We start from the raw sequence: 13,558 nt of genomic DNA on the forward strand, positions 1-13,558 counted from the left end.
AATAAACATGTTTTATTTTGCTTGTCGTTCTAATTCTATTATTAATGGGAAGTAGACCTAAGGGCGACACGGTGCCCCCAACACATTTGACGCCCTAGGCAATCGCCTTGGTCGCCTATGGCAATCGCCGGCCCTGGTTGACAGCTATGCTGTAATGTATATCGAAATATCGGAAATGTGTTTAAAACTCACATCACCGTTATTGAATAAAAGTCTATCGTGATATATTAATTATTGTCCAACCTCTCCCGCTGTTTTTCCTTTTGGTTAGATTCTACATCAGATTAAACAGCACAAACCAAAAATACAGACCACTGTACAATCTGCAGTGTTATTTTTCTGGCAACATAATATTTCAACTTACCTCAATTTGTGAATGTCTGATATGAAGTTCTCCTTGAAGTCACAGCTAGCAGCAGTGCTTTCCGAATGGACTGTTAACGTTTTGAGCGCGAAACAAGGACATACTTTAGTCATTTTAAACCATTTCAAAAACCGATACCGATATTTACCGATGTTGAATTTTAAAGCCAATATCGGCCGATAATATCGAGCATAGTTATTTCTGCCCCAAGGGACAGGCGTCTGGGACTGGGCTATTATTTGAAGTGTTACGGTAGGCCTGCAACCTTTCTGAGAGTCCACTAATCAGCATAATTCAACACAGCGTAAACTCTGACCTATTTTGATGTTTTTTACATTTTTGGGAAGTTACAATTTTCATTTTCTGCACAACTAACAAAAATGACTGATGGATTGTTTTGGCAAAAGATCTACATGTATGCAATGTTTGTTCTTTGAAATGTATTGAGTTACAATTACTCAATCTCAACATGCTTGATTAGCCTACATGTAGAGTTACTACAAGTTACTAAAAATTGTACAGTAAGTAATTACATAACTCAATAGGCCTACATAGTTACTTTGCGCCTCTGCCATGCAGGACCCATATATGTGTTCCCAGTTCAAACCCATGGCCACTTGGCCCATAAAAATTCTATGCAGGACCCATATATGTGTTCCCAGTTCAAACCCATGGCCACTTGGCCCATAAAAATTCTATGCAGGACCCATATATGTGTTCCCAGTTCAAACCCATGGCCACTTGGCCCATAAAAATTCTATGCAGGACCCATATATGTGTTCCCAGTTCAAACCCATGGCCACTTGGCCCATAAAAATGCCATGCAGGACCCATATATGTGTTCCCAGATCAAAACCATGCCCACTTGGCCCATAAATATACCATGCAGGACCCATATATGTGTTCCTAGTTCAAACCCATGGCCACTTGGCCCATAAAAATGCCATGCAAGACCCATATATGTGTTTCCAGTTCAAACCCATGGCCACTTGGCCCATAAAAATGCCATGCAGGACCCATATATGTGTTCCCTGATCAAACCCATGCCCACTAGGCCCATAAACCTTCTATGCAGGATCCACATATGCATTCCCAGTTCAAACCCATGCCCACTAGGCCCATAAAACTTCTATGCAGGATCCACATATGCATTCCCAGTTCAAACCCATGCCCACTCGGCCCATAAATGTGCCATTCAAGACCCATATATGTGTTCCCAGTTCAAACCCATGCCCACTTGGACCATAAATATGCCATTCAAGACCCATATATGTGTTCCCAGTTCAAATCCATGGCCACTTGGCCCATAACAATGCCATGCAGGACCCATATATGCATTCCCAGTTCAAACCCATGCCCACTCGGCCCATAAATGTGCAATTCAAGACCCATATATGTGTTCCCAGATCAAACCCATGCCCACTTGGCCCATAAATATGCTATGCAGGACCCATATATGTGTTCTCAGTTCAAACCCATGCCCAATTGGCCCATGCCTGTCCCTTATGGGGCCCATGTAATCAGCTCATATGGGCTTCCTATGTGGGACTCATACTACAAAACCTACATGGGACCCGCTGATTTCACCCAGCCAAAGCCCATGCCCACACAGTAACCATGGAACCCGTACTTAACCCATCTTGGCCCCACATGTCATTGCTGGCTGGGTAGATAACGGTCGTTAAGGCACTGGTGCCGTATTAGCACCGGGTCTGTGCAGGTGCGATGGATCGCGTACAAACCAACAGGGTGTCGGAATGGTACAGTACAGGCCAAAAGTTTGGACACACCTTCTCATTCAATGTTTTTCTTTATTTTCATGACTATTTACATTGTAGATTCTCACCGAAGGCATCACAACTATGAATGAACACATATGGAATTATGTACTTCACAAAAAAGTGTGAAATAACTGAAAACATGTCTTATATTTTAGATTCTTCAAAGTAGCCACCCTTTGCTTATTTTGATAGCGCTGCAAACCCTTGGTGTTCTCTCAATGAGCTTCATGAGGTAGTCACCTGAAATGGTTTTCACTTCACAGGTGTGCTTTGTCAGGGTTAATTAGTGGAATTGTTTCCCTTATTAATAAAAAAGCAAAGGGTGGCTACTTTGAAGAATCTAAAATATAAGACATGTTTTCAGTTATTTCACACTTTTTTGTTAAGTACATAATTCCATATGTGTTCATTCATAGTTTTGATGCCTTCAGTGAGAATCTACAATGTAAATAGTCATGAAAATAAAAAGGAAACGCATTGAATGAGAAGGTGTGTACAAACTTTTCTAAGACACATGAAAAATCAGCTGTGGAATACTGCAGCTGTGAGCCGGCTCCCAGCGGCTGTGTAAGTCTGACTGTGCAGGCCACCTGTGAATCAGAAATAGCCTTTCTTTTAAAATGTCAACATGCATCAAACTAACTCTATATATACCACACATTTATAGCATAAAGATGTGTGTCTGCTGAAATCTCTATTATGAATGTGGGTGACTTTACCCTGTACTTCATCCAGTCATGGAACCACTGTAGCTGCTGCTCTGTGTCAATTAAAGATGTAAGGTTTAAAGGTCTCATGACATGGTGCTCTTTGGATGCTTTTATATAGACCTTAGTGGTCCCCTAATACTGTATCTGAAGTCTCTTTCCCAAAATTAAGCTTTGGTGCAGAATTACAGCCACTAGAGCCAGTCCTACAATGAGCTTTCCTTAGGATGTGCCATTTCTGTGTCTGAAGCTATTGAGGAGGAGAGAGGGGGGGGGGGCAAGGTGGATGGTGGGGGTGTGGCCTTGACCAACTGCCACTTTTCTCGTTTGAAAGCCATGATGTCTCTCTCTCATGGGTTGGCCAAATTCTCTGGGCGGGCAAAGCAGAGAAAGGGGAGGTAACCTTGCTTGTTATGACCTCATAACAAGCAGATTCCAAAACGACTCATCTGAGCTTTCATTTTCTTAAAGGCAGAGCAGGATACCCAGGGCTCGGTTTACACCTATCACCATTTCTAGCCATTGGGGGACCATAGACAGGCTGGGGGAACTCATATTAATGTTAAAAACCTCATGAAGTGAAATTTTCATGCCATGGGACCTTTAATCATTTGCCTGCATGTTCTGTAAAAGGTTATGAATGAATTATCCTGATTGATTTCTTTTCACCTCTAGTTTCTGCTCACAGTTAGCCACTTCCATATGTGCTGAGGTGTTAATGCATCATGGGAGAAAACAACAAATGGTAATATGAGTTCATCATCTGCTGCAGAGCGCTACCACACTTCAGCTTCTGTTGTTATTATGAAGCACATTAGCAGAGGTGTGTGTGTGTGTGTGTGTGTGTGTGTGTGTCTGTCTGTCTTTGACTGTGTAGAGGGCACACAGGAGACATGTTACAGAGCTGTTTCAAGAAGATTCAGTCTTGTAACAGAAAGTTATTTCAAATCTGGAGTGCATTTTCAGTAGCACTGTGCACGTATAAGAGCCTCATTCGGTGTTTCCTTGTCTCCATTTTCATGCCCTGGAACAAATCCTTTTTAAAAGGTCCTGTGTCCACCTGGCAGCAGAATGCGTGTCCACATGCGTCCTGAGTTAACACTTGTGATCGGATCTCATTTCCCTGCTCTGTATGCAAATAAACACGTTCATCATCGTTTGCATTTACAAAAATACATATTTGAATGAAAAAATATATAGAGTTGTTACTCTCACATAAATCATACATCATCACAAAAACATTTTACGAACCTAAAACAAAAAACAGTCTCCCGGCGGGACCTGTGCAGAAGAGACAGAGGGTTTTGAAAGTCTCTCAGAACGTTTGTAGCTTCTAACTGAATGTCTGTGGTTTGAAGTTTAGTTTCTATATTATATCTGCTTTATTTTACTTTTCATGTTCACTTATAGTGTTACTTTACTGCTGATGAAGACCCTAAATTTCCAGATTTTGCTTTTAATTTGCTTTTATTGTGAAGAAGTTATAGGAAGTGAAACCGTTTCACAGCTGCTGCTTTGACCACTCGGGCTCGCCGGCTTCTGAATAGCAACAGCAGAAGTTGCAACATAAGAATTGAATGTCTGCAGTAATGTCCTACATATTGGTGAATTCAGGTACATTTTATGAGATTATTGTCTGCCGGCGGTCCCCTGGGACCTCCATGCCGCCGACACAGCCGCCTTTTCCAGGCAGCAATCCAAAACACACCATTCTCTCACTTTCTGTGGCGTGAGAAATAGTTTCAAAATACTACTGTTTTAAAATACAAAGACAGCCAAGATATAGTGCAGAAGTGGACAAAGCCAGTGAATGAGTCCGTAAGTTCTGCTCACAGTTACGTAGGCGGTCCTTAATGTGGCCCAGGACACGTTCCCGTTCTCTGTTGCTGTTAGAATGATGCAGTCCAGACCACCTCCGTATGTTGTCTGAGTGATCGGATCTCATTGTGTCCTGGGTCGGTCTCTTTCTCTACTTGTATTCAGATTGTGACATACACAAATTCAAAGCACTGTAGTGCTTTCCTCTGTCGATCTGTGGTATTAGTAGTTGTAGTAGTACTACCCATCTGTGAAAAAGTTCTATATTGTCTGTCATCATGGGAAATGATATCTCAGCCTCTGTTGCTGATTTGAATTGGCCTTGTGAGAGTGGAACTGTGGTACTAAATATCCTGCCAGGTGTCCAGCTATCAGTCCCATGTCACTGAACTCTCTGTGAGCTAGTGATGTAGTGACAGATAATAATTACACATTCATTAGTTTGGTGCTCAGGGTGGAAATGGTCTGAATGGATCTGATCTCAGCTCCCCCTGGTGCTGGTGGGCTGTAACTACAGTCTGAAGACCCTGTCTCTGTCTCTGTCTTCATGTCCCCGTTCTGTCTCTGTCTTCATGTCCCATTCTGTCTTCATGTCCCCTTCTGTCTCTGTCTACATGTCCCCCTTCTGTCTCTGTCTTCATGTCCCCTTCTGTCTCTGTCTTCATGTCCCATTCTGTCTTCATGTCCCCTTCTGTCTCTGTCTTCATGTCTCCTTCTGTCTTCATGTCCCCCTTCTGTCTCTGTCTTCATGTCCCATTCTGTCTTCATGTCCCATTCTGTCTCTGTCTTCATATCCCCTTCTGTCTCTGTCTTCATGTCTCCTTCTGTCTGTGTCTACGTGTCCCCTTCTGTCTCGGTCTTCATGTCTCCTTCTGTCTGTGTCTACATGTCCCCCTTCTGTCTCTGTCTTCATGTCCCCTTCTGTCTCTGTCTTCACGTCCCATTCTGTCTTCATGTCCCCTTCTGTCTCTGTCTACATGTCCCCCTTCTGTCTCTGTCTTCATGTCCCCTTCTGTTTCTGTCTTCATGTCCCATTATGTCTTCATGTCCCCTTCTGTCTCTGTATTCATGTCTCCTTCTGTCTTCATGTCCCCTTCTGTCTCCATGTCCCATTCTGTCTTCATGTCCCCTTCTGTCTCTGTATTCATGTCTCCTTCTGTCTTCATGTCCCATTCTGTCTTCATGTCCCCTTCTGTCTCTGTATTCATGTCCCCTTCTGTCTTCATGTCCCATTCTGTCTGTCTTCATCACCTGTCCTCCTTCACTCTTCTCTGTGTTTAAGGGAACCATAAACTGGATTATTATTAATATTAAGATGTCGTAGAGTAACAGTAACAGTTTCAGGAAAAAACATCACAAACTTAGTTTGACTTTAAAAAGTGAAAGTAGTGAAGCCACCATGATTTTCTAAATAAAGGTATTCTTTGACATTAACATGGCAGCCTGTGCAGTAGTAGGAGACTCGCTGAACTATTTAGCAACAGATAGTAAATGAACATTAATTTTGTCTTTTTTGTGAAAGGAGTTTTTAATGACAGCAGTAGTCACATGGCCTGACTGATCACCATGGTATCACAGCTCAGAACATCGTCTTTTTTTTGTTGTGGGGGGGGGTTCCACCTTTATTCGACAGTACAGCTAGGTGAGAAAGGGGAGAGAGAGGGGGAAGACATGCAGGAAATCATCACAGGTCAGATTCAAACCCTGGACCACTGCGTCGAGGCATAAACCTCAAATTATTTGTGTGCCTGCTCTACCCACCGAGCCAACCTGGCCAGTGAACATCATCTTTAAGATGGTTGTCTATCGTGTTTTTGAGGAATTATCAGCAGCTGAAATGCATGATTGTACCGTGATTTCCTGTCTTTGTGTCTCTGCAGTGAACAGAGTATCTGCCAGGCACGAGCCGCTGTCATGGTGTACGACGACGCCAATAAGAAGTGGGTCCCAGCTGGAGGGTCCACGGGCTTCAGCAGGGTCCACATCTACCACCATACGGGCAACAACGCCTTCCGCGTAGTGGGACGCAAGATCCAGGATCACCAGGTGGGTGCAACCCTTCTTCAGTCAATGCCTGGAGTCAGTTGGTCTGATCCAACACTTTATTTACAGTGGAAATCAAGGTTGAATAACTGCTGTTAGAAATTGTAAACTGAAATCTCTGGTGGTGTTGGGGTTTCAGAATCACAATTACAAAAGCGTGTAATGCCTTCAAAGTGATATTCTGTCAGTAAGCTTTAAGAACTGTGTAGCCGCTGACCTTAGACCTTAACCACCACAACTACAACTGCTGTAAAACAGGAAGTACATCAGTGATGTCTGTAAACATGGGAACAGCTGTAATTATTATTTAATGGTCAAACATTTACTATTTGACATATATAATACCTTAGAATACACTCTAACCCCAACATATTGGTTTCACAGGTGTGTGTGTGTGTGTGTGTGTGTGTGTGTGTGTGTGTGTTTGATCGATGTTTAGCTACTGTGAATGAAACTCAACACTTCCTGTCGATGTTTCACAGTAAGAGTTGACCAGGAAACGGGCCGGAAAGCTTTTAATGTGAAACATCTGTGAGTGGAACTGAGTGGAATAATTTCATCAGTGAGAACAGTATTTCTGATACTAAGAGCAGCTTAGAGCAACAGTTGTATCATTGACATTAGAAATACATATGGAGGAAGTGTTAACAGTAAATCAAAATTGGAGCAGATGAGAAAACAGGGAGAATGTGATCATAAAAGAGACTCTGACGCTGCACTGTTGTCATCCTGCTGTGACCTTACCAAATAATAAAAAAGCATTGGGACGTCTGTGTTAGCGGGCTCAGGCTGATTCTCAGTTTGTGTGGCCAGTGACAATAAGCACCTGGACTTCCTCCATCTCAGTTTACTGGCTGCTTGTTGTAATCTTCAGTCCGTCAACAACAAAAGGCTTACTGTATGTGAGGGACAAACATTAGAATAACCACAGGCAGCGCTATACCTTGTTCAGTAAACTAGGGCAGGGATCTTCAACTGGGGGTCCGGGACCCCTAGGGGTACTTCAGAGTCAATGTGGGGGGCTTCCAAATTATTGTTAACTTTTGAAAGTTTTTTCATTAACATTAATCCAGGATACTATTAGCGAATATAAATCCCCACTGCTTACTGGCTTATAGTCAAGGTAGTCACTAAGGCCATCCACAGATGTGTGCCTCATGTATGTTTAACATTAAAAGATGATTTAGAAAATCATGCCAACAATTATTAGGCTATTTGAATAGCTTAGTATTCTATGCAAAATAGGTATGTATAAAGGCTTTAGGCCGCCCACATGTTATTGTAGGCCCAGTTTAATATGCACCTTCATTTTATCCAATATATGTAGTAGGGGGTCCCTGCTCTGTCTCTCTTTCAGCTAAGTGGTCCCACGTGTTACGGTGCTCAGGAGAACATATGGCTTTATGAAGGCAGGTCTCAGAACAGTTTCCTCTCTGTGTCACTGTGAGGTTCCTCAAAGACAAGCGTCCCTGTGAGAATGGTTTGGAGTCAGTCTCTTATTATTTTGGACATGAGATGACACAGGGATTAAACCACATTACACAGTGTTTCAGCTGATTCAGATGAGTGATTTTCCATCATTATGATGCAGATAAAGACCCTTCACGCTGTGTGCATGGAGGCTGCAAAAGTAGAGGGAGTCCCAGTCCTTAAGGTTCTCAATAACTCTTGACTCTGTGTTTCTGCTTGGCCGTGTGCCCAGGACACTGAACATCCCTGAAGTTAGCATCCAAAGCACCGTAAACACAGAGTGAGTGGATCATAAAGTCTCTTTACGAGCAAGTACTGTAAAAAGGAGCTTTTAGCACATAATGGCTGCAGAGCTCCAGTGTTGTCACTTTGTGTTTCATGAGTTTGGGCTTTTTCAGTATGTGGGTGTGTTGTGAGCTCCTGAGCGCAGCGGCAGGTGGACAGAGCGAGCGTCATGACTGACAGAAAGAGTCATAAATCTCAGGTTGGCCTTAAAGCATGCTGCCCCATTCAAGTTTTCCTTTCCACAAGACTGTTTCCTGTCAGTTTAAGTTCTCGACATGTCAGAAACATCGCAGTGTTCTTTGTTGCTCCGGAAATCAAGCTGTGATTTGTTTCTGATTGGGTTACTTGAAAAATGCTACCTCATTAATCATTTCTAAAAGAGGTTTCCTCTTTCCTCGTTTCCCTTTCCCCACCCGCTCATCATGGACCTCTCCAGGTGGTGATAAACTGTGCCATTCCCAAGGGGCTGAAGTACAACCAGGCTACGCAGACCTTCCACCAGTGGCGGGACGCCCGGCAGGTCTACGGCCTGAACTTCGGCAGCAAGGAGGACGCCAACGTGTTTGCCAGTGCCATGATGCACGCCCTGGAGGTGCTCAACTCCCAGGACTCAGGTAGGCCTGCTCTGTGTGGTGTGTCGGACAGATTGATACACTCCTGGCCATGTTGTCGATATGTGGAATGAGCTTTCAGCATTGGGCTACCAGGACGCCCCACTGCTACTCTGAATCAGCATTAGATATGAAGTGGACTGTCAGCTGAGCAGTTTTTAGTCAGTAGATTTGTCCATATTCACTTTTCCTTACTTAGACTTTTGTGAACATTGAGTGGGATGTATCTGTGTTGGTAGTGAGTACATTTTTTCATTATTTCCTGCATAGAGTAGCAATTGATTTCTCTTGATTTAAGCAGCTGATGCCAGAAGATGTCTTACATGAGATCAAGCAACATAAAGCCACTTTGACATTGTCCAGGTTTTTATTCCACAGTAGCTGTAGCTGCAGACCTCACCTACTTACAGGACCAAATCAGGTCAAGTTCACTTTAAACAGGTCTAACATCATTGTCTAATTGTCGTTGTATTAGGGATATAGTCTTTAGATCAGAATACAACGCTGCTATCCTAAAATCGCAGATGAGCTTTATTGTTTCCAGTTCCCAGGTGAGAATCAAAGACAGTCAGAGATTATAACAGAGGTTTCACCAGGTTAAAACAATCATTTATTAACCCAAAAATAGAATAACGTAATGTCAACATTTAACCTTCTTTATCCATCTGCCTTGTAACTTATTAAAAAGAAAGTAAATGGAACTAAAAGCGGTGACTACTATCACAACGACATCTCCAACGCGTCATGGAGGTACAACCAAGACAAAGAAAGGACCAAGTTATCTGGAAGATCAAATCAAGTTTAAAATAGGAATGAGGTACTGGTTTAACATCTATCAAGTGTTTGATAGGTAGAAACCTGAGTAAAAAAGTTAACCACTATGCTCCAGCTTTTAGCTTTTTCCATCACGTCTTTCGCTATAAAGTAAGAAACTGCGCTCGTTGTAATATATCCCCCTCCTTTTGATCACTTTTATATGAAGGCCCAATAGATGGTTGTGCTGCTTAAACCGGTAGACGGACTAACACAGGCGTATTTTTAGACTCTCAGTGTAGTCAACAATTTCCTCATCTTTGGAGTTGACTGTTCACGTCACCTTGGCGCTGGCCGGGTCCACCAGCAGCGGCTGAGGCTAGATGGTAACCGTAGCAGCTTAAACCGTGCATGAGGCAGGAAACGGGCGTGCTCTTTGATGTGTGAACTAAAAACTGCAGAATATACAAATGCTGTTCTATGTGGAGAAATGTAAAGTAAGAAAGTGGCACCCCACCCCACCTCCCATCTGATTCATGCCCAGCTGCTGGCTCGTGTGTGTGTGTGTGTGTGTGTGTGTGTGTGTGCTTTCATCTATTAGTGCATGCACACATCAGTGAAAGCAGCTGTGAGTCAAAAAGAAAGTATCTCTTCCTCTGACTCGGGGAAGAGAAGAAATTGATCAATTGATTAGTTTATAGGATGTCAGATAATGGGGTCAGCCCAGAATGGCAGTATTTAACCATGAGTAGAAAAGCAAAGAAAGTTAAAAGATGAAAAGTAAAAGCACTCATATGCTAATATAGATTGACCCCATTCAGAATGTTATGTCATTATTAATGAGTTTGATGAAATAATGTCTTTTTTCAGACATGGCAGTAGCTTGTCTCCATGGAGACATGTAATAAGTGCTCCTTTATTTTCAGTCTTTGTGGCCAACAGGCCAGGACCAGCTGCTTTTAGCAGGTTCGGGGGGTTAGCATGTGTAAACAGCGCACCACATGGGTCTGGCGTGTGTTTGCGCTCATCGGATGGTGACACCCCTCCCCTCCAAACCCTCCATCTGTCCCACTGGATGAGCTCATGGTCTCTGGCAACAGAGTGGCAGACTACACACTGCAACACAGCTGGACAACAGCAGAGACACTCAGACACGGAAAGACAGTCAGGCTTGGAAAGAAATGAAAAGAGAGAGAAAGGGACAGAGCAAATGAAAAAGTCAGAGAGAGAAGTGGAAAGCTCTGAGGTCTTCCCTGGCTGTTGCTGCTGCTGGAGGCTTTCCTGAGGCCCCTCACTGAGCTGTCCACAGACATGCCTGCTGCAGCCAGAGTCCAGCGCCTCCCCCAGGATCAGCAGAAGATCAGCCGGGGCTCAGATCACCCTCAGGAGTGAGTAGGACAGAACTACAACTCTTGTGTGTCTCAGGATTTAACTAGAAACCCTCCATGTTTGGGTAAAACGCTGAAACAATTAGTCATTGCTTGATCAACATCCTGGTCCTCACTGTAAATGTGAGGATCTTTCATATTATTGTAAATTGAAACTTTGGGTTTTGAAAGCAATTTAAAGACATCTAATGGCCATTTTGTCCTATTTTCTGACATTTTATAGACTACATGATTATTCAACACGTTAATCGTTTTGGTGCCTTTACTGATACCTGATCCTTTATTCCAGGGTTGGAGACATGACTACTGACCTTTGAAAACACAATCATAAACGTTCCAGTCTGAAGAATGTTGGCGTATGAACATCCTAGCTTGTAGTTGAAAGGTTTTGTGTTACTCTACTCAGGAATCAGGAGAGAAAAGGTAGAATGAGTTCATCTCTACTCAGCGTCATGCAGCTGTTCCACCGCTGCTTTCTTGCGCAAATAACGATGTGTGTGTGTGTGTGTGTGTATGTGTGTGTGTGTGTGTGTGTGTGTGTGTGTGTGTGTGTGTGTGTGTGTGTGTGTGTGTGTGTGTGTGTGTTTAAAAATGTAACCATTCAGTCACACCAGCCTCGGACATATTTCAGCTGGAAGCCAGGCCTCTGTGGAGACTTCTCCTGATTGGCTGCAGAGCCATTCTGTAATGTCATTGGTTAAGCCCGTGGTTCCCAACCTGGGGTCCGGGCACCCCTCAGGGGGGCGGAAAAGATCACAGGGGGGGGGCGCAAGTCTTTATCTGGTTTGAGGTTGAGGAAAAAAAAAATATTTGCACATGTTAAACAAATTATGATAATACACTAGAATATATAATATATAAAAAAGTCTGTATGAAAACTATATAGTTTTGTTCTCGCTTGAAATTGTAGGCAGGCTGCTTAGTGGGCCAAACCTCCGGGACCTCTTAACCTGGGACCCTTGCTGTCATCAGGTCAGCTGCTATCATCCTCGTCTTTCCTGCCGCCACAGCATCACTATTTTATGAATGAAACATGGCGGAGAAACGTAAAAGTGCTGATAACTGCTCTGTATCACTTCTCTGGGTTATCTTAGACATGAGTAGGGGGGACGTCAAGGAAAAAGGTTGGGAACCACTGGGTTAAGCTGCGCTCTAGTCGTCATGCAGCGACCGAGTACAAGACTGGAGGAACCACAGTTGTCATGGTCTCCTGATCTTTTAAAGAGTTTAATTGTACATGTCTTTGTGTGTGCTGATTTCTTTGACAAGCCATTGAAGTTTGTGCTGCAGTTATGAGTATGCAGATTCAAAATGCCATAAACAACCAGTATAATATAATACTTTGGGAGGGACTTCTGATGAATAAACATAACTAAGAAATCACAAACACACACTTCAAAGTATATGTAGATGGCTCAGCACCAGCCTGATAGGGTATGTGTCCGGTATAATGACTGGAACATTGTAGCTGAAAGCTACACAACTGCACAGGCTAGTGTAGCCGCTAGCATGACACGCCATATCTCTGAAGCTGTGTGGACATTTTACAGTGGAAGACCCTACTTGTCAGAGCTCTCTGGTGGACAAACTATTTGACACAAAATGCGCACACACATGCACATGCACGCAGCCTGACTTTATCTCACAGTTCTGCCATGAGGAGGAAGAATATTTATAAGTTGTTGAATATTGACAATGGCAGTGCCTTATTGGTTTAATCCTGAATTACAAGGGAAATGTATACATTTCCTTGCTTGGTAATATTCTCTAACCCTGAGATTTCAAACAGTGGCAGCAGTCATTTGGGCCTGTCCCTCTCAGTGGACTGAGGAGAAGCTTCCTTCTTACCATTGCAGACATGCATCCTGATGACTGCAGTTCCTCTTGTCTGACGCTCTGCCGTCTCTCATTAATTAGGCCTTTGCATCTGAGAGTGGTTCCTTCTGACAGTTACAGTTTTATAGACCCAACTGACTCAAAAAGTTAAATCTGTGTATACCAAATGTGTCAGGGTGAATTTGGGGAGAGTGGGTATAAAATGAAATGATACAGCTATGAAAACATGGAGTCATGACTGTCAATATTTACCTCAGTGAAAACATCATATAGCTTTGATTAAAAGCCGGAAAAAAAGTGATACAGATATACTGTCAACTGTCAGACAATCCCAATAGGGATTATTGATATTATCAATTCATGTGTTGAATCTGTTAAATAATGAATACATTTTTGGTCAATGTCCTTGTCCCATCACAAGTTGCTTTGTCGAAACAACAGTTATTTAGTTTACTATCATACAGTAAAACAGCACATTTGTGGAATTCTTTCCTTGCAAAAT

General features: G+C 43.0%; 1 protein-coding gene across 1 annotated transcript in view; it reads left to right on the top strand.

Annotated features, from left to right (window-relative positions):
* The window catches only part of enah (ENAH actin regulator), an 86,345-nt gene that overhangs the window by 21,890 nt on the left and 50,897 nt on the right, over positions 1 to 13,558 (top strand). The window contains 2 exon segments of the mRNA XM_039782876.1: positions 6,551 to 6,716; positions 8,905 to 9,082. Coding sequence (XP_039638810.1) covers positions 6,551 to 6,716; positions 8,905 to 9,082 — 344 coding nt within the window.

Source organism: Perca fluviatilis, chromosome 18, assembly GCF_010015445.1.
Source record: "Perca fluviatilis chromosome 18, GENO_Pfluv_1.0, whole genome shotgun sequence".
Lineage (NCBI taxonomy): Eukaryota > Metazoa > Chordata > Actinopteri > Perciformes > Percidae > Perca > Perca fluviatilis.